Here is a 19,976-nt window from a genome sequence, read left to right as displayed (position 1 = left end):
TAGTGAAAAGTCTGCTTAGGACAAACCTTAGCCATGTCTTACCTAGGTGTGCCTTACATGTAACTGTTCTAGCATGGATTCTGTTCTGCAAATATTTGTTGTCAGGTTACCCTGACTGATGAAAGCCTCTTTTTGTTCAATCAGAATTATTTACTGATCCTAAGCCCTTTGTTATATTTTGTTGTGTTTAGCCATGCAGGATTTTACAGTAATATGGGTTCATGACCTAATTGTGCAAGTATGTCTGTTAATTTTACCTAGCTCTTACTTTGCGATAGTTTAATGATGGTATGGTTTTCATTGTGCAGTGTACAAATCCTCTCTGTAGAAGAATTTCAGCATTATTAAAATGATTGTGAAGGCTCACCTTTTAAAAAAAAATAAAAAAATGTAAATAAGAATCATGTTCTACTTTTTTGCTCTGTGCAATGGTTTTGTGTGGAGTGGCCCCGATTGTCCTCTTCTGGGGTCCCCTGCAAGCACCCTTGGCTCCTCCACCTGTTAAGTTAGGTTTTAACAAGCCTTAAAGTGGAGTTTTGCCTGCAAAAGATTAAGTCAGCAGCTACAAATACTGCAGCTGCTGACTTTTTAAAATAAGGACACTTACCTGTCCAGGGAGCCCGGGATGTCCTCACCTGAAGCTGACCCATCCCTTGGCTCCGGGTGTAGGCGCCAGCATCTTAAGTAAGGGATTCAGGAAGTGAAGCCTGCCAGCTTCACAGCCTGCTTCCCTACTGCACATGCGCTAGTCACGCTGCACATTCTGACTGGTCCCTGCTATCTTCTGGGACCTGTGTCTCTCCCAGAAGACAGGGGGGGATGGAGGAGTGGCCTGACATGGTATAGTATAGCATAGTACAGTACCTGCGGTGATCTTTTGCCGGAAGTGAAAGCAAATACATGGATTAGACCGGTATCCGCTCCCCCCTGAAAAGTGCCAAATGTGACACCGGAGGGGGAGTAACCAGACCAGCACAAGTTCTATTTCTGGGTGGAACTCTACTTTAAAGAGTACTGCATAATTAAATTCTTTTTGTACTGGATTTCTAACATCTTACATATATCTTAGTGTTTACAGAAGCTGGAAATTTTATTTGTGGGAGCATTAATGCCTCCAGCCTGTCATATAACAATTATTTTTTGACAGTTTTAGAAAATTACAGCAACTAAAGGGTGAAATGGAGAGATAATTTTAAATCACATTAAATAAATGGCTCGTGGCAATTTTATCTGCTATATTTTTATTTATTTTTTTGATTTACAGAAATGAAGTTTACCTTTTTAAGGCTCTGAGTCTAATGAGTCTAAGCCCTTGTACACACGGTCGGAGATTCCGACAACCAAATCCGTCGGAGTAATTCCAGAAGAGGTCTGGAAGTGATATTGCATACACACGGTCGGACTAAGTTGTCGGAAAATCCAATTGTACATAACGTGATGGCGTTATTTCGTTACGACGGGACTACGTTCAGGCTAGTAGCCAATAGCTTTGGTCTAGGAATTTGATCTGAGCATGCGTGGTACTTTGTCCGTCGGAGTAGGCTACACGTGATCGCAGTATGTCCGATAGGAGCATTTTGTCTGAAAATTTTACCGCCGAGTTGGAAAACTTGGTCCGTCGGATATTCCGACGGAAACAGTCCGATGCAGACCACACGCAGTCGGAATATCCGACAAAACGATCTTGTAGGAAACATTTGGTCGGAATCTCCGACCGTGTGTACAAGGGCTTAGAGATCTGAACTGCTGGTGGGATATCCAATTCATTTAAAATGGCTGTAAAATATGCTTTACGGCTGGGTTCACACTATTGCGAAATTGGATGCGGTGTCTCCACATCCAATTCGCAATAGCAGGAGATTGTGACCAGCTCTCTATGGAGCTGGCTCACAAATCTCCGATGCAGCTCCAGTGTGAATTTTTACAGGAGCCCTGTGCATCTTTTGGTCAGTTTCAGGTCCGAATTCAACCCAAAATTCAGGCTAAAATCTGACCTGAAACGGTGAACCTGGATGCGCAGGACCCCTGCTAGGAGTCACATCAGCATCCAGTGTGAACCCTGTCTAAAGCTGCGGCCCAGTAGGAGGAAAGCTGCTGGCCACGTCCTAGCAGATAAAGTGGATGTAAACCCTCACATATACCCAGTGAATTGAACAGCCTCAGATGATACACAGGCATGAAACAAATCTCCCTACTAATATTTTACATGTTCAGTGGATATAAAAAGTCTACACGTTCCTGTTAAAATATGTCAGGTTTCTGTGCTGTAAATAGATGAGAAAAAGATATGTAATTTCAAAACTTTTTCCACCTTTAATGTGACCTATAAACGTTACAAATCAATTTAAAAACAAACTGGAATCTTTTAGGAAGGGGAAGTAATAAAATAATGAGGTTGCAAAAGTGTGCACAACCTCTTATAACTAGGGATGTAGCTGCGTTCAGAATTAAGCAATTGCATTCAAACTCATGTTAAATAGGAGTTGGTACACACCTGCCATCATTTAAAGTGCCTCTTATTAACCCCAAATGAAGTTCAGCTGTTCTAGTAGGTCTTTCCTGGCATTTTTTTTTTTGTCGCATCCTACATCAAAAGCCATCGACCGCAGAGGGCTTCCAAAGCATCGGAGGGATCTGATTGTTAAAAGTTATCAGTCAAAAGGGTACAAACAAATTTCCAAGGCATTAGACATACTATGGAACACAGTGAAGACAGTCATGATCAAGTGGAGATAATATGGCACAACAGTGACATTACCAAGAACTGGACATCCCTCAAAAAATGATGAAAAGACGAGAAGAAAACTGGTTAAGGAGGCTGCCAAGATGCATACAGCAACATTAAAGGAGCTGCAGGAATATCTGGCAAGTACTGGCTGTGTGGTACGTGACAACAATCTCCCGTATTCATATGTATGGGCTATGGGCTAGAGTGGCAAGATGGAAGCCTTTTCTTATGAAGATAAACATCCAAGCCTGGCTAAATTTTGCAAAAAATGCATCTGAAGTCTCCCAAAAACACGTGGGAAAATGTGTTCTGATCTGCTGAAACCAAGGTTTTAAATTATGATCAAAAAAGTTAAGATATGTTTGGTGCAAAAACAACGCTGCACATCACCAAAAGAACACCATGCCCACAGTGAAGCATGGTGGAGGCAGCATCATGCTTTGGGGCTTTTTTTCCTTCAGCTGGAACAGGGGCCTTAGTCAAGGTAGAGGAAGTTATAAACTGTTCCAAATACCAGTCTGAAAGGAATTCTGATTCTGGACGGCCATCCTTGGTTAATTCAGCAAGCCAATTTGGACCCTTGGTACCAGAGACACCCCAAGATACAGAAAAAAGCAAACAAAATGCGCATTCATAGGGTCTCTGTCTTTTAATGGGAAATCAGCCATCTTATATAGTATACAGATGAAAAGAAAAGGGAGGGGGTGTGTGCTCTTAGTGACAGGAAGAGAGGGACTTTCGCAGATACCAAAAAACCGTAAACTGGACACCTGGTCATTTAGTCATAAAATTATATTGATTTCCTTCCTTAAACAGGACATACAAACTTGAAAGGGCTTGATCATAAATACACACTATAGGTTGTATGCTAATTATACAGACATTCTTACATAATCATCTACAACCTGAAACCAGAAGCCATGAGAGACTATACTGAGTAATCGCAGGAACAAATCAAATGACAGGAGTTATTAAATTTGAGTCCAGATGATTCATATTATTAAACAGTCAATATTGGCGCAAACCTTCAGGCTTCTGCTAGAAAGCTGAACATGAAGAGGAACTTCATCTTTCAGCATGAGAACGACCCAAAGCATACATCTAAATCAACAAAGGAATGGCTGTGCCACAAGCATAACGTTTTTGGAATGGCCCAGACCTGAATCCGATTGAAAATCTGTGGGGTGATCTGTTGCAGTAAGTCTGCGGTGCTGGCAGCTATTATTTATTTGTTTTTTGTGGATAGCGTGTTTTTTTCTCACTTTATATGTGCACAGGAGATGCCCTCGCAATCTGACAGATTTGGAGTGTTTTTGCAAAGAGGAGTGTGCAAATATTGTATTGCCAAGTCAAGATGTACCATGCTGATAGACTCATACCCAAAAAGACTGAATGCTGTAATAAAATCAAATACACACTTATGCAACCATACTATCTTATTTTTCTATTTTTACTTCCCTCCACCTAAAAGATTTCTGTTTGTTGTTCAACTGAGTTGTACATGTTATAGGTCACATTAAAGGTGGAAAAAGTTCTGAAGTTATTTATCTTCATCTCATTTTGTTTTACATCACATAAACCTGACATTTTAACAGGGGTGTGTATGCTTTTTATATCCACTGTATACAGTGGTGTGAAAAAGTGTTTGCCCCCTTCCTCATTTCCTGTTCCTTTGCATGTTTGTCACACTTAAGTGTTTCGGAACATCAAACCAATTTAAACAATAGTCAAGGACAACACAAGTAAACACAAAATGCAATTTGTAAATGAAGGTGTTTATTATTAAAGGTGAAAAAAAATCCAAACCATCATGGCCCTGTGTGAAAAAGTGATTGCCCCCCTTGTTAAAACATACTATAACTGTGGTTGTCCACATCTGAGTTCAATTTCTCTAGCCACACCCAGGCCTGATTATTGCCACACCTGTTCACAATCAAGGCATCACTTAAATAGGAGCTGCTTGACACAGTAAGGTCCACCAGAAGATCCTTAAAAGCTACACATCATGCCGAGACCCAAAGAAATTCAGGAACAATTGAGAAAGAAAATAATTGAGATCTATCAGTCTGGAAAGGGTTATAAAGCCATTTCCAAAGCTTTGGGAATCCAGCGAACCACAGTGAGAGCCATTATCCACAAATGGCGAAGACATGGAACAGTGGTGAACCTTCCCAGGAGTGGCCGGCCGCCCAAAATTACCCCAAGGGCGCAGCGACGACTCATCCAAGAGGTCACAAAAGACCCCACAACAACATCCAAGGAACTGCAGGCCTCACTTGCCTCAGTTAAGGTCAGCGTTCATGCCTCCACCATCAGGAAAAGACTGGGCAAAAATGGCCTGCATGGCAGAGTTCCAAGGAGAAAACCACTGCTGAGCAAAAAGAACATCAAAGCTCGTCTCAATTTCTCCACAACACATCTTGATGATCCCCAAGACTTTTGGGACAACATTCTGTGGACCGATGAGACAAAAGTGGAACTCTTTGGAAGGTGTGTGTCCAAGTATATCTGGCGTAGAAGGAACACTGCATTTCATAAAAAGAACATTATACCAACAGTAAAATATGGTGGTGGTAGTGTGATGGTCTGGGGCTGTTTTGCTGCTTCAGGACCTGGAAGACTTGCCGTGATAAAAGGAACTATGAATTCTGCTGTCTACCAAGAGATCCTGAAGGAGAATGTCCGACCATCTGTTCGTGTACTCAAGCTGAAACGAACTTGGGTTCTGCAGCAGGACAATGATCCTAAACACACCAGCAAGTCCACCACCGAATGGCTGAAGAAAAACAAAATGAAGACTTTGGAGTGGCCTAGCCAAAGTCCTGACCTGAATCCTATTGAGATGTTGTGGTATGACCTTAAAAAGGCCGTTCATGCTCGAAAACCCTCTAATGTAACTGAATTAGGACAATTCTGCAAAGATGAGTGGGCCAAAATTCCTCCAGGACGCTGTAAAAGCCTCATTGCACGTTATCACAAATGCTTGGTTGCAGTTGTTGCTGCTAAGGATGGCCCAACCAGTTATTAGGTTTAGGGGGCAATCACTTTTTCACACAGGGCCATGATGGTTTGGATTTTTTTTCACCTTTAATAATAAACACCTTCATTTACAAATTGCATTTTGTGTTTACTTGTGTTGTCCTTGACTATTGTTTAAATTGGTTTGATGTTCCGAAACACTTAAGTGTGACAAACATGCAAAGGAACAGGAAATGAAGGGGGCAAACACTTTTTCACACCACTGTATCTTCTGTCTTTAGCTTTATATACTGTTTAGAAAGTGCACATCCTGTTAGATTTTCTCTTCCTGGTTAGCACTGCAGTGAAGCCTGGGAATACAGCCGAGACAGCTGATTGGAAGAAAGGCACACACCCCCTTCTCCTCATAGGTAGAGACTTTCGGCTCTGTCTGTTGAATCCTTCAGGGCTCTGCTAATCTATTTATAGCATCCTCTCCAACACAAAATTCAGGCTGCTTTTATCATTTGTGATGGAGAACTTGTCGAGTTATCAGGCTGATAACAGAAGAATTGAGTAGGAGACAGCTATGGAACACAGTGCTTTGAAGATAGATAACAAAACACTGCAGATACATGTGCCCAGCTCAAATTTCATGAATCGGGTTTACATCCACTTCCGGAAATACTGTATTAGAGAATGGGTGATGTCTTTTTGGAAATGTCACATATGTTTCTTTTTGACTGTTTGTTTGTTTATTTTCTATATTCTGCATTACTTTCCCTAAAGAACCTTGCAGTGCCAGGATTTACTACTTCATAGTCTGATTTGTTTCTCTTTATGATTTATAAAAGCAATACATCCCCTCACATAAGAATTGCATCTGAATGTCTCTTAACGTACCTTCTGTTTTCTAGATCCTGTTTAAGGACTTGTTCAGGTTTCTTTTGGTGTACCTGCTCTTCATGATTGGATATGCTTCAGGTAACACACAGAATATTCGCTATAATCATTCTTAGTAGCCTTTTGCATACACACAAAAGCTCTTGCAGCATAGATGGCTAGAGGTGTTCATCTTATCTTATCTCTTTATATTTCAAATAAATGAGTTTAACAATATAATCAAAATGTAATGGCCTATATGTATTACGACAAAATGCTACAAAAGTGTTTGTTAGGAATCCACTTCCATGGCTTTCACCAAAATGTATTGCTGAAATCTGAATGCAGTGGGTTACACCATAGGTCTTTGTACAGGTCTGGATTGGTCCACAAAGAGAAAGGCACTGTGTTGTGGGGGGGGGGGTTGGCAGATATTTATATGTAAGCTGTGGATACCACTTTCCAGATGTTTTTGACTGTGCGAGTAACTCTAGGGAAAGCTTCATTTTAATTTGCCTTTTTGTAACTTTTTTTTTTTCATATTGCCATTGACATTCCATAGTTATTTGTGCCTTGGTTTAAAGAAAGCCACAATATTTCTGGTTACATATAATCTAAACATAGGCAATGTAGGTCTGTAAATTATGAGATAGTTGTATTTTCTAATGACACAGCAGGGGTTTTTTCATTTGTGGCGTTTTTGATGTTTGAGATCAAAAAGTAATTGTGCTTTTGGCAGCGTAAATAGTAGGTTTGGAGTTACAAATTAAAAAGTAGATGTACATAGCAGAACATTATACAGTACTGTGCTATGAGGGCACAACATGCAATGCAGATATTTTTGGTAACTTTTTTTTTTTTTTTATATCCTGACTTCTTTGCACAGCTCTGGTGTCCTTGCTGAATCCATGTCCTGGCCCAGAGACCTGCACTGATTCAAATTGTACAATACCTCAATATCCATCATGCCGAGACAACAGCACCTTTAGCAAGTTTCTTCTGGATCTCTTCAAATTAACCATAGGCATGGGGGATTTAGAAATGATCGAAAGTGCCAAGTACCCAGCTGTCTTCATTATCCTACTGGTGACATACATCATCCTCACTTTTGTCCTTCTCCTTAACATGTTAATCGCTTTAATGGGGGAAACGGTTAGCCAGGTGTCAAAGGAAAGCAAACAGATCTGGAAGTTACAGGTAACATTACTGGCGCATCCTCTAAAAATGTGTAGTTTTATAGTGAAATTCTAGCTTCTTCCTCCTCAAAACCCATCTCCCGTTGTTTTTTTTTTTTTTTTTTTTTTTTTTTTTTGTTTCACAAACCTTATTTCCTGCAATCTACAGACTGGTCTAGTGATATGAGTACTTCCTTCTCTTCAGTAAGGTTGGGCAGTCCTTTCTTCCTGAACAGAGGGTCACCCGCACAATTTGTCAGTGTTGCTTAGTTCAGAAGTATTCGGAGTCAAGGCTGCGTGATTGTATACCCCTGGGGGGAGGGGGGTGTATGTATGATAACCAGGGCCTACAGGAAGTGGGCTTGATAATTAAGTTGATTCTGGGACTGTTTCTTTTCTTTTTACAACATTGATACGGTTTAGTCATTTTCTCTTGACTGCCTGTCTTGTAAACACAACAGGAGGTGAGAGGAAAGCTGCCTAAAGAGAGAAAAATGTCCTCTTTGACAGTTTCAGTCCTGGCGGCAGTGGCTTCTAGCGCAAATGGAGGTAATCACCCTAGCTGTGACAGATGGCGATGAAAAAAGACAGGGGTTCTAACGCTATGCCACTTTAAAATGGTAGTAAAGTGTGGCATGTTAAATTAAAACAAAAATCCCCTGAAAGGTAACGGCATATGTGCTAGTAGGTATAGCATATTAGCACATTATGAAATACTTGCTTTAAAATTAAGCCCTCCAGTGGCGCGTTGTCACAGCTGACTGGGCTTCCATCTTCCCCCGGTCTGTCTTCCAGTTTCGCGAGCTCCAGCTATGTGAGTGGCTGGGTCCGTGATGTCGGATGTTAATCCCACCTCTCATACCTCATAGGACCCCACTCCCATAAATCTTTGCTTCTGAACAGAGACTGTGTTCCGTAACTTAGCCTACTCCAGCAAATGGGAGGGAACTCCTGCTGCCATGGAGTCCATCAGGAAAGGAAAACTACGGTAAGTATTCGATATAAATTTTCAGTTTTCCTGACAGACTCCATGGCAGCCTACGTATGGGAAATAACTAGCCATACACACCCGGGTGGGAAATTGCTGGTTAACAGAAAAAAAGGTTTAATTGGCACCGTCAACAGATAAGACATGTAAACCAAAATTAACCGAAGATAAAGAAGCCGGCTCAACACAATAATGTGTCATAAAGGTATTAATTGATGACCATGAGGCCGCTTTACAGATCACTTCTGGAGAAACATGACAGTCAGCCGCCCATGATGTTGAAACGCTCCTGGTAGAATGAGCTATCACCGCCTGGAGGAGCCAAACCCTTAGCTTTATAAGCCCCTTGAATAGCCTGAACAATCCAAGCTGCAATGGTTCTCGAAGAAGCACGCAATCCCTTATTCTTTCCATGGAAGTAAACAAAGAGATGGTCAGAAGTCCGAAAGGGAGCTGTGGATTCTAAGTACTGTTTTAGAACTTCTCCAACATCTAAAGGATGAATGTTAGAATCTCCGGAAGTCCGAAAAGTAGGAAGAACAATCTCCTGGTTCTCATGAAATACAGATGTGACCTTAGGATTTGACCCTAACATGGGAACCAAGACCACACGATCCGGAAAGAACGTCAGAAAGGGTTCTTTGCAACCCAGAGAGCTGATCTTGGAGACCCTCTTGGCCGATGTTATAGCCACCAGGAAGGCAGCTTTGAGAGAGAGAGCCTTGATAGATGATTGAACCATATGCTCAGGCCTTTCCTCTGAAAAGGAATCCAGGACAAAAGGAAGCTCCCATTTGGAGAATCTTGTTTTTTTCTGGGGTCTGAGTCTTATTGCTCCCCTGAAAAACTGTCTGACAAGACGTGTTTGGCCCAGGAAACGCCAGTAAATGCAGAAATTGCCGAAATTTGAACTCGTAAGGAACTCACTGATAGTGACAGGTCTAGTCCCGTCTGTAGGAAACCCAAAATGTCTTGAATCTTCGGATCACTACAGGAACTGCCAACGGAAGAAATATAGTCAGCAAACTTCGCCCAGATTCTTTGATAGACTTTATTAGTACCTGGCCTTCTAGCATTCAGTAGAGTAGCGATAGCAGTACTTGGACATCCTAATGCTTCCAACCTTCCCCTTTCAAGAACCAGACCATCAGATGAAGATGGGCCTGGTATGGGTGAAGAGATGTTCCCTGTAGCAGGAGATCTGCCCTGGAAGGGAGAGGAACTGGATCCCGAAAACTCAGCTGCATTAGGAGCGGAAACCACGGCTTGTTGGGCCAAAATGGAGCAACTGTCACCACTTTGACTTTCTCCCACCTGAGTCTTGAAAGGAATCGCAGGATGACCGGAACTGGGGGAAAGGCATAAGCCGTGCGAAACCTCCACTGATCCGTCAGTGCATCCATACCGAAGGCCTGGGGACAACGACACCTCGTATAATATTTCTCCAGCTTGAAATTGCACGGGGAGGCAAACAGAGCCACTTCTGGCAGGATCCCCAGAGACAGAATCCATGTGAATATCTCAGGATGGAGAGACCACTCGTTGTTGTCCAGGGAGAACCTTGATAGGAAGTCCGCCTGGACATTCTGAATTCCGGGGAGATAAACCATCTGAGCCCAAGACATGATCGGGCTTACTTCAGCAGAGAGAGACTGCGGGTGCCTCCTTGTCTCTTGATATAAGATACTGCTGTCGTGTTGTCCATCCTTAGGAGAACCGAGGTCCCCGAAATCAGGTGAGAAAAGGCTTGAAGAGCACGGAGAGCAGCACGAAGCTCTAGAACATTGGATACTACCTCTTGGGCTGGAAATTCCCATACGCCCTGGGCTATTTCTGACAGACACAGGGCGCCCCAGCCCTTGTTGCTGGCGTCCGTCGTTACTGTGATCCAAGAGACGGGAGCTATGGAATGGCAATTGAGGAGGTTCTTTCGTTGGAGCCACCAGAAGAGACTCTCCCGCATGGAAGGGGTTATCCTGACCAGATGGTCTTGAGACCCCTGGTCCCATTGTAGAAGAAAACCCTTCTGAAAGGGACGCATCCTCCATTGTGCCCACTTTATCATGGGGGCTGTGGATACCATAGTGCCAATTATCTTGAGGCACTGCGAGGCTCTGAGAAGAGGAGAATGCAATGCAGGCTGAATCCTGTCTCGGCTCACTGGAATTTTCTCCACCGGCAGGGAGATGGTACTTTCGACCGTGTTGAACTGGGCTCCGAGAAAAATCAAAGACTGAGTTGGGTCCAGATGACTTTTTTCCCAGTTCAACAGCCAACCAAATTCCGAAAGAGTGTTGAGATGACTTGAGTTTGATGTAACAGTAGCTGTTCTCTGTCTTGGGAAAGCAACAGTAGATCGTCTAGGTAATGGTGTAATCGAATACCTTTGACCCGGATTAGTGCTACCACAGCCAGTAAGAGCTTCGAAAACACTAGAGGCGACGTTGTAAACCCGAACGGGAGACATACAAATTGAAGATGTAATTCGCCCACTGCGAACCGAAGGTACCTCTGAAACACTTTTGCGATCGGAACATGGAAATAAGCTCCTTTGGAAATCAACCAGTCGCCTGGTTGTATTGACTGACGTATTGTTAGTAATGTCTCCATCTTGAATTTTTCATTCTTGATGGAGTTCAGATGCGTTAGGTCGATGACTGGTCTCCAGGAGCCATTCTTTTTGAGGACCATAAAAAGGGGGGAGTAGATCCCTTGAAATCTCTCCTTGGTTGGGACCGGAATGGCAGCGCCTTGGGCCAACAGGGAATCTGTGTAAGACAGGAGTACCCTTCTTTTTTCTTCCACAAGTGGTAGGATTGTAGGAACAAACTGATAAATGGGCGGACTGTTGAACACCCAGAAATGACCTGAGGAAACCGTCTTGACAGTCCAATAGTCTTGAATCGAGGCTGCCCAGACGTGCCGAAAATGGAGTAGCCGAGCCCCTACTTGCTCCGTCTGGACAGGCCCCACATTAAAAGGACTTAGAAGCCTCTCTACCCCCTGATGTAGTTGACCTAGAGGATTTTTGGCCTGAAGACTGAGTTCTTCTCCAGTTCTTCCTAAATTCCCGACCAGGCCTGTAACGGCGAGCATCTCTAGCACGCTCTTGTTCTTGTCTGGGCTGAACTTTCCTCTGACTCAAGAGGCGACGATCCTGGGGTAAGAACCCTGATTTACCCCCAGTAGCATGGGTAATGGCAGAATCAAGTTTATTCCCGAAGAGGGAGGGCCCCTCAAAGGGACTCTTACACCATGCCTGTTTAAAGGCAGGATCTGCAACCCACGGACGAAGCCACAAAGCGCGCTTCGCAGTAACTGAGGAGAGCATGACACGTGCCACTAGGCGGATAATATCAAGGGATGCTTCCCCCAAAAAGACTGATGCTAACTTCAGTTCATGTACTGGTGAACTCCGGATAAGTTCTTCCGAAACGCTTCCCAAAGCCGCACCAACATCATCCGTCCAAGACTCCATGGCTTTAGATAATGCTGCAAGAGCCAGAGCTGGCTTACAGGCCATGCCTGCAGTGATATAAATGCGCTTTAGGTCGGTGGCAATCTTCCTCTCTAAACCATCCTTGAACGAAACGGTATCTTCAAGAGGGAGTGTAACATGCCTGACCAGACGCATCAGTGCCGCATCAATAAGGGGGGCTGAATCCAGATATTTAACGCCTTCACTTTTAAACCGGTACATTTTGGCAATCTTGGAAATCAAGGAGTTCTTCCTCTCCACTTTTCCCCATTCGTCTGAAATAATCTCACCGAGCTCACCCAAGAAGGGGAAATTCGGGCTATCCTTCTTAAGGTGCTTAAAGTACTTCTTCTGTTTAGAGGGTGCTTCAACTGGATCTTTCCATTTTAGAGCATCCTTGACCTCTCTGACCAGCTGCGGAACAAGAGAAAAATCAAAACCTGCAGTTGATTCATCAATCTCACTGTCCGAAGACTCACTTGGAGAGACACTGTGTCTGGAGGGACCCGGAATTACAGGGTCTGCGTCTACATCGACTGGAGCTGTAACGGAAGGAGGATTAAACATCTAGAAGCGTCTAGAACTTGATGTAGAATGACGATGTTGTAACCTAGACTGGTCAGTATCTTTGCGTACCGACAAATGACGTTCAGACCTAGAAGTGCTAAATAGAGAAGAAAAGACTACAGCAAGAAAAAACAAAAGTAATTACCCAAAATAAAACCAGCAGAAGGAAATAATATTCCTACCTGCAGCGTAAGGGTTGGCCACTGGGGGGCGATGATACGTCCATAATGGAAAAAGTCTGTATGCTGTAGAGATTCGAAACACCATAAGCATTCAACAGGAATCAAATAGTAAAGCTTACTGGCGAACAGAACATACCTCCAAACAAGACACACAGCACACCGGGAAGCCGCCTTTCTCCGGCAGAGCAATCCCAACCATAGCTGTATCTGACAGCTATTTAAATGTTGGCGCCGATGGTGACGTCACCACGCCCCCCGGCGTTGGTCAGCGGAGTTCGCGCGCATTTGAGATCACCGCCGTCTTCCGAAAACTGCGCATGTTCGGACCAAGCCTCGATCCGAACGAGGCACGCGCCTGCGCAGAACGAATGGAAGAGGCGGCGGACTGGAACGCAGATGCGCTCCAGCCGCCATACGTACCAGGAAATGGGGAAAAAAAGGAGATGACAAACACACAAAAACAGGCTGCCATAATGATAAATGATTAAATCAATACGATACCGCCACGGCACGATCCCGATCCATCCTGACTGGGGGTACTCCACCCACTGCACGAACGGGACATCAAAATAGAGGCCTCCTGCTAATAGCAAAGGATGTATGGCCAAATTGCCGCTTGCCTTCATAAGTTCTTCATGGCATTGCATATATTGCCCGTCTCCACCCGGCTAATAGCTGGGACTGCTGGAATCCATAATCACCCTCAGGATCTTCGTGCAAACAGGACTGGACCGGAACTCTTCATAAGGTAAGCAAACACCTTGGTCCTAGGAGGAGGACAAAAAAGGAACACAGTCTCTGTTCAGAAGCAAAGATTTATGGGAGTGGGGTCCTATGAGGTATGAGAGGCGTGATTAACCCATACGTAGGCTGCCATGGAGTCTGTCAGGAAAGTGTTTTTGTTGGGGGGGAGGAATGTGAGAAACAAAAGTACTATATTTACTTACTAACTTTCTGATTGTTCACATGCATTCCACTCATCCCAAATTAATATTTTTTTTTTTTTATTTATTTTTTTACAAATGTTTTTTCTAGGCAGGCATATTTCAGTCTGTGCACTAAAATACCATATCCATATCTTAACCGCTGGTTGTATCTTTAAAAGTAATAGTACACAAAAAAGCCTAAGGCTGCAGATTTTTCATTAAAAAAAATGTTTCTCACCCATACACCACATCATTACGGCAAGCACATTCAAATCTTTGTCACTCTATCTAAAAAAAAAAAAAAGCAGCTCTCTAAAGCATGGAGAGTCTTTTAGAATTGGAATATATAACAACTGAACATGGTTTGGATTGTACTTACTAAGGTAGGATGCACACACAGTGTGTTGGTTGGTAAGTGGTGGCTTTACAGAATATTGCTGCTCCAGTTTGAAATGCATAATTGATAAGCAGCTAATTTTCAGGGCATCACTAACATACCCATATATGTGAGAACTTGAGTTATATTCAGTGCCATACACACAGCTTATTAGTTTCATTCTGAAAAACGTGCACTGATAAACTCAGAAATAAACATTTGCTGTGCTGAACTAATATGGAGGAAGAGCACCCTTGATTCTTAATAAGCAAATATGCATGCCCTTTTTACATATGATAGACAAAGCACAAAATAATGTTTTTAATTTGACACACATAAATAAGAATTATTATTAAACAGATTACATGTTTAACATCCCAAGGAAGAAAAGGTTGAGGTATTGCCTTAATTGAAGCTGGACCCCGGATACACAAACATTCTTTCAAATATTTACTTCACCAGCTACAAAGGACATAAATTCACTTTGTGGGTGCCAAATGCCTTTGTAGATTCGGATATTACCTTGTAAAAGTAGTGACATAATCATTGTGCCTTAATTGGCCTCAAATCTGTGGAATGAGCCCATCAGGTCTTCACACTGCAAGCTGCCTGCAGAATACAAGAAAAGGGGGATACAAGACCTAAAGGCAACGCTTCATACTGGATCACTACATAGACCTGTAAGAAATACACAAAGGGATTTACTAAAACTGGAGAGTGCAATATCTGGTGCAGCTCTGCACAGAAACCATCGGCTTGCAGTTTTTTTTTGTCAAAGCTTAATTGAACAAGCTGAAGTTAGAAGCTGATTGGCTTCTAACACAGCTGCACCCAATTTTGCACTCAACAGTATTCGTAAATCAACTCTAAAGTAAAAATACACATTCCTTTTCTGTGTTAGACAATATGTTCTTATCCCAAAGTTCAGCTTTAGCCAGTCAGATGTTCTTTTCTGCAAAGGTTCACATATACCATATACATGTGCATATTGCTAAAATGTAGATTTCTGTTTTAAATATGTGTACTGCTTCTGCTAATGAATCTCTCTCTCTCTCTCTCTCTCTCTCTCTTTTATTAGTGGGCTACCACCATCCTTGATATAGAAAGGTCATTCCCTGTATTTATCCGTAAAGCATTCCGTTCAGGAGAGATGGTAACCGTTGGAAAAAATTCCGATGGCACCCCTGATCGACGTTGGTGTTTTAGGTAACAAAAATGTTTCTTGTATAGTGCAAAAGTATGTTTTATTTATATTCACCTTAATATGACTTGGGAGGAGCACCAGCTCATGAGTAAAACAAAATGGTTGGTAGTGCGCTCATAATTTTAGAGTGAACAAAAAATTGATTATCTGCAGGAGAGTTACATGGCATGTGCCTTTCTACAGTTGAGATAGAAATCACACATTTACACAAGAAAAAACTACCTCACCTGAGCAATTTCAATGGGATATTTAGTGAGCTGCTGATGCTTCGTGATCAGGTCCCAATGAGTAATAACTTCCGTTTAATGGTGTCAAAAATAACTTTATTCAGGAGTCTGTTAATGCAGAGAGACAAATTTCAAAAATACAGCCTGTCATGTGTGTGCAGATTTGAGAGTGATGAACTAGATCTATTTATAGGAGGGCAAATCTTGTGTACCTGTCCTGGAGGAGTCATGAAGAAGTGGTTACTGGTATATAAATTATAATTTAAAAAAAGTACAGTACAGACAAAATGGTCTGTGCGTAGGGTGATAAGATATCATAAATGAGAGCTAGTAACACCCATGAAGACAAAGCAAAATTAAATCTATCTGGAATTTGACTATACATCTGATTCCTTCTTGGGACAACAAAAAGCCACAAGCTACCGAACATCTGAACAAATGTAAAGAATACAAAGGTTTAGTTCTGCTTTCAAACAGTAGTATACAGTAAATAGTTAAACTGCAATGTTAATTTTTTTCCCCTTGTAATCCAGAGGCCACTTAAAAAAAAAAAAAAAAAAAAAAACATACACAAAGCTTTTACAAGCAAATGTTTGCATGTTTTATTTTTATACATCTAACTACACTAAACATTTTTTTTTTCCTGATTGTCAAATTTACTTGGAATTATAAAAAAAAAAAAAAAAAAAAAAAAAAAAGATTTGAGGACCGTTCATTTATAGAATAGTTTTGTTGCTGGTAAATTATGCAGCTGTCATTCTACAAGCAAAACATTGTCTCTTTGATTATACAGCAATTCCCAAGCAATTTTAACAGAGAAGGCTCTACTGGTAAACAATTTGTTTCTCATTTGAGATTACTTTGGCTGTGCGTGACTGAACCTGGTGTGGTGTGTGTGTGTAGAATGTATGGTTCTTAATTCTCCAGTTGTACAGAAGTACCGTAATGGATTGAGAACTGCAACTGGATTAGTTATAGAGTAATTTAAATCTATCTCTAGATTGCAGAATTTTTAGTTGCTGAGAAATAATCAGTCTTGCATGCAAATCCTTCATATGCTTTAATGTACGGTACTTAAAAAAAATAAAATAAAAAAAAATTATATATATATATATATATATATATATATATATATATATATATATATATATATTACTGTTATCTATATATATTATATATCTATATATTCCGTGTTATCTGGCTACCCTTTAGCACTGCATGTCATTTTATTGCTCTGGAACTGGAAGGGTTACTATAGATAGATTCTAGAAGACAACACACCAGTGTTGATCATTAAAGAGGGGTGCTGTGATGGTTCCTGCTCTAAAACCACATTTTAATTTGCATATTAATGAAGTCTCCAGCTATACCACAAGGCACAGCATGAATTAACAGATGGTATTTAAATCTTCTAGTAAATATGAGAGACAGGCAGTGACTGGCAATTATGGCAGTATTTAATGGAATATCTGTTATTGATTCATAATTAGACCTCATTAGACCCTTGTCTATCTTTGTGTCATTCTCACTTGTGACGAAGACACTCTCTTGGGTTGGCAGATGGTTAAACTCATTCTCTCTGTTAATTGTGAGGCCTAAATAACCGTTTGACCCCAGAATGGTCAACATTTAAATTAAGCAGCAAATAAAAGCGCATATTACATTTTACAGAAAATGTTTTACTTAGCAGCACAGCACAAAAATAAAGGAAAGGAAAGCATATGAGTTTAGCATATAAATATGACGGTAAAATAGAAGACTAAAAAATTTGATTAGGTCAGAAGGTTTCCCGGAAGAGAATAAAAGATGCCAGTAACAAAACAAACTGTTGAATTCTGATGTTCACATAAAATGGGTTTAAAGAAACTGATGGATTTATTAACATTTTATTAAAAAAAGACACAGTAATTGCTCAAACAACTTGGCAGCTGCCATGTTTTATTTTCCCAGTTTGTTACAGACTTAAAGTTCACTTTTTCAAAAAAATATTAAATACACATTTTTTTGCAGGTAAAAAAATGCTGTTTGTTTTTTTTTTGTTAGGAACCTCTTAAAAATTGCATCCATGATCAGCAGATCGTTGGTGTAATGCCACAGTCCTGCAGACTGTCTGTGTAGCTGACTGCCCATACCTCCGGCACTGGCATGCAGTTACACTTTGACAGGAAGCTCAGTGAACTACCAAGAGCGATCAATATCGCTCTGGTAGTTCATTGAGGACTACAAGCCGACAGCCGCAAAATGGAAAATTGTACACTCACCTTTCTGTAATTTCCCTTTCCTGGTGCATCTTCATGGCAGCATACAATGGGTTGTGGCTCCACCCCCACAACCTGATAGGACTGGTTAATTATAAATCAGACAGACTCGCCTCACAGTTTTCTCTGTAACTCTCTCCATTTGGGTGAGAATTGGTATGCTGCCATGAAGATGCACCAGGAAAGGAAAATCACTGAAAGGTGAGTATACAATTTTCTGTTTTTTTCCTGGTGCATTATGGCAGCATACAATGGGAACTAACTCGCCATACGGCAGTGTGCAGGAAAAAATTTGTAATGATCAGTAGCGTAATTATGCACCGTGAATTTGACTGTCGTGAGCCGGGTTCACCTATTAAAGTGTAATAAATGTGCCCTTGGAGGACCATATTGCTGACTTGCATTTACCCTCAGGAGACCGTCAGCACTGTGATATCCACAGAGCCGGCACTGCCCTAGTTGAATGTGCTCTTAAGTCCTCTAAAACAGGAAGGTCTTCTGAAGAGTAGGCTCTTTTAATTGTCTTAACAATCTAGGAGGTGTTGATGCTGATTGGCCCTGCCTTAAGCCACACTGGAACCTAGTACAGATTTTAGCGTTACTAAATGAAAATGTAGCTGCCAAGCAGGTCACCAGAGTTAGATCAACATCCAACAGATGTGGTTCTCACTCAACCTAGAAAGACAATAAATTTACTTCCTGGTTAAAGTTTAAGGAGAAAAGACACCCCATGGATGAAAGCAGTCTGGAGTTTTACAACTATTTTGTCCGGATAGAACATTAGGTGAGGCTCCTTGAGTACAAAGCCTGCAGCTCTGACACCCTTTTCACAGAGGTTGTAGCAACCAGAAATACGGTCTTCAGGGTTAGATTGCAGAGTGTAGCCAATTCTGTAGGATAGAAATAAGGCCTTGATAGAGATGAGGACAAAGCAAGTCCCTCATAGGGAACAATAGTTTCCTGGTAGGTCTATAACTTTATACAAGCCTTTTAAGAACTGCATCACTAAAGGGTCAATGACTCCTTAAACCCTTGTAATTGCAGACAAGGCTGAACTTTGAACTTTAAACATATTTGAACCTAGGCCCCTGTTCAGCCCCAGTTGTAAGAACTGCAGAAACCTTGGCTTGTTTGGGTGATAGACTCTTTTGTTGTGTGAGATCTGCATAATTTTCCCATATCCTATGGTAAGTCTTATTCATAGAGACCTCTCTGGCTCGACACAAGGTAGCCACTATGTGCATTGAGCACCGTTGACTTGGTAGCCTCCACCTCTCAACTTCCATGCCATCAAAAGTAGTCTCTTGGAGCTGGATGGCAAAACTGGCCATGAGAGTGCAAATCTGTCATCACTCACCAGAAGAGGCAGTGGTGACTCAATGCTTAAGTGTAGGAGAGACAGACACTAGCACCTCATAAGCCAAAATGGTATAATTGCAGTTATTGATTCCACTGACAGCCTAAGAATTCTACCCTTTCACTGCTGTCTAGACACAGTACAAATCTTGCTCCTCTTATAAAAGGAGTGAATGACAGAAGGGCTTTGAACACTACTCTCAGTTCAAAAGCATTCAATACTATGCCTCATAAGCTGAACATCCCACGACCTTGAGCAGCCTGCTCATTGAAATGCTTCCCCCAACCTTTCTAGCTGGGGTCTGATGTGATAGTGTTCCATTTGAAAACAACAATTGGTCAGTTACGAAGAGCCAAGGATACTCCTGCACTGTTCTGCTGGAAGAAACTTTTCTCCCAAAGCACCTTTTGACTTTCTCTATCAGAGGACGGATCGTCCCTTGTGGAAGTTCTACTGAATGTTTCCCATTCCCTATGCTTTTCAAGGCAACAAGTTTAATCTCTGCAGCTACTGAATCCGTAAAATTTACGGCTAAAACGGCAGCATTTTCCATCGCAGCCAGGAGGTCGTTATGGATGAAAACTTGGGGTGGGCACACGGTGTCTAAAACATGTCTGTGCAGTGTCCCTTTTACAGGAAACTTAGTCTTCGGGCCTGAACTTGATACCGC

The 19,976-nt window shown here is 41.8% G+C and overlaps 1 protein-coding gene across 2 annotated transcripts in view; it reads left to right on the top strand.

Moving 5' to 3' along the window:
- Nucleotides 1-19,976, top strand: part of TRPV4 (transient receptor potential cation channel subfamily V member 4) — a 166,848-nt gene that overhangs the window by 108,261 nt on the left and 38,611 nt on the right. For both annotated transcript variants that reach the window (XM_077461329.1, XM_077461328.1), the window contains exons 12-14: nucleotides 6,604-6,670; nucleotides 7,455-7,765; nucleotides 15,339-15,466. In XM_077461329.1, coding sequence (XP_077317455.1) covers nucleotides 6,604-6,670; nucleotides 7,455-7,765; nucleotides 15,339-15,466 — 506 coding nt within the window. The remainder of the gene's footprint in view (nucleotides 1-6,603; nucleotides 6,671-7,454; nucleotides 7,766-15,338; nucleotides 15,467-19,976) is intronic.

This window comes from Lithobates pipiens, unplaced genomic scaffold (assembly GCF_037356315.1).
Source record: "Lithobates pipiens isolate NorthernLeopardFrog02 unplaced genomic scaffold, aLitPip1_a1.2 Scaffold_3, whole genome shotgun sequence".
Classification (NCBI taxonomy): domain Eukaryota; kingdom Metazoa; phylum Chordata; class Amphibia; order Anura; family Ranidae; genus Lithobates; species Lithobates pipiens.
The sequence above is the reverse complement of the archived record's forward strand: the minus strand, read 5'-3'. Positions and strand labels throughout refer to the sequence as shown.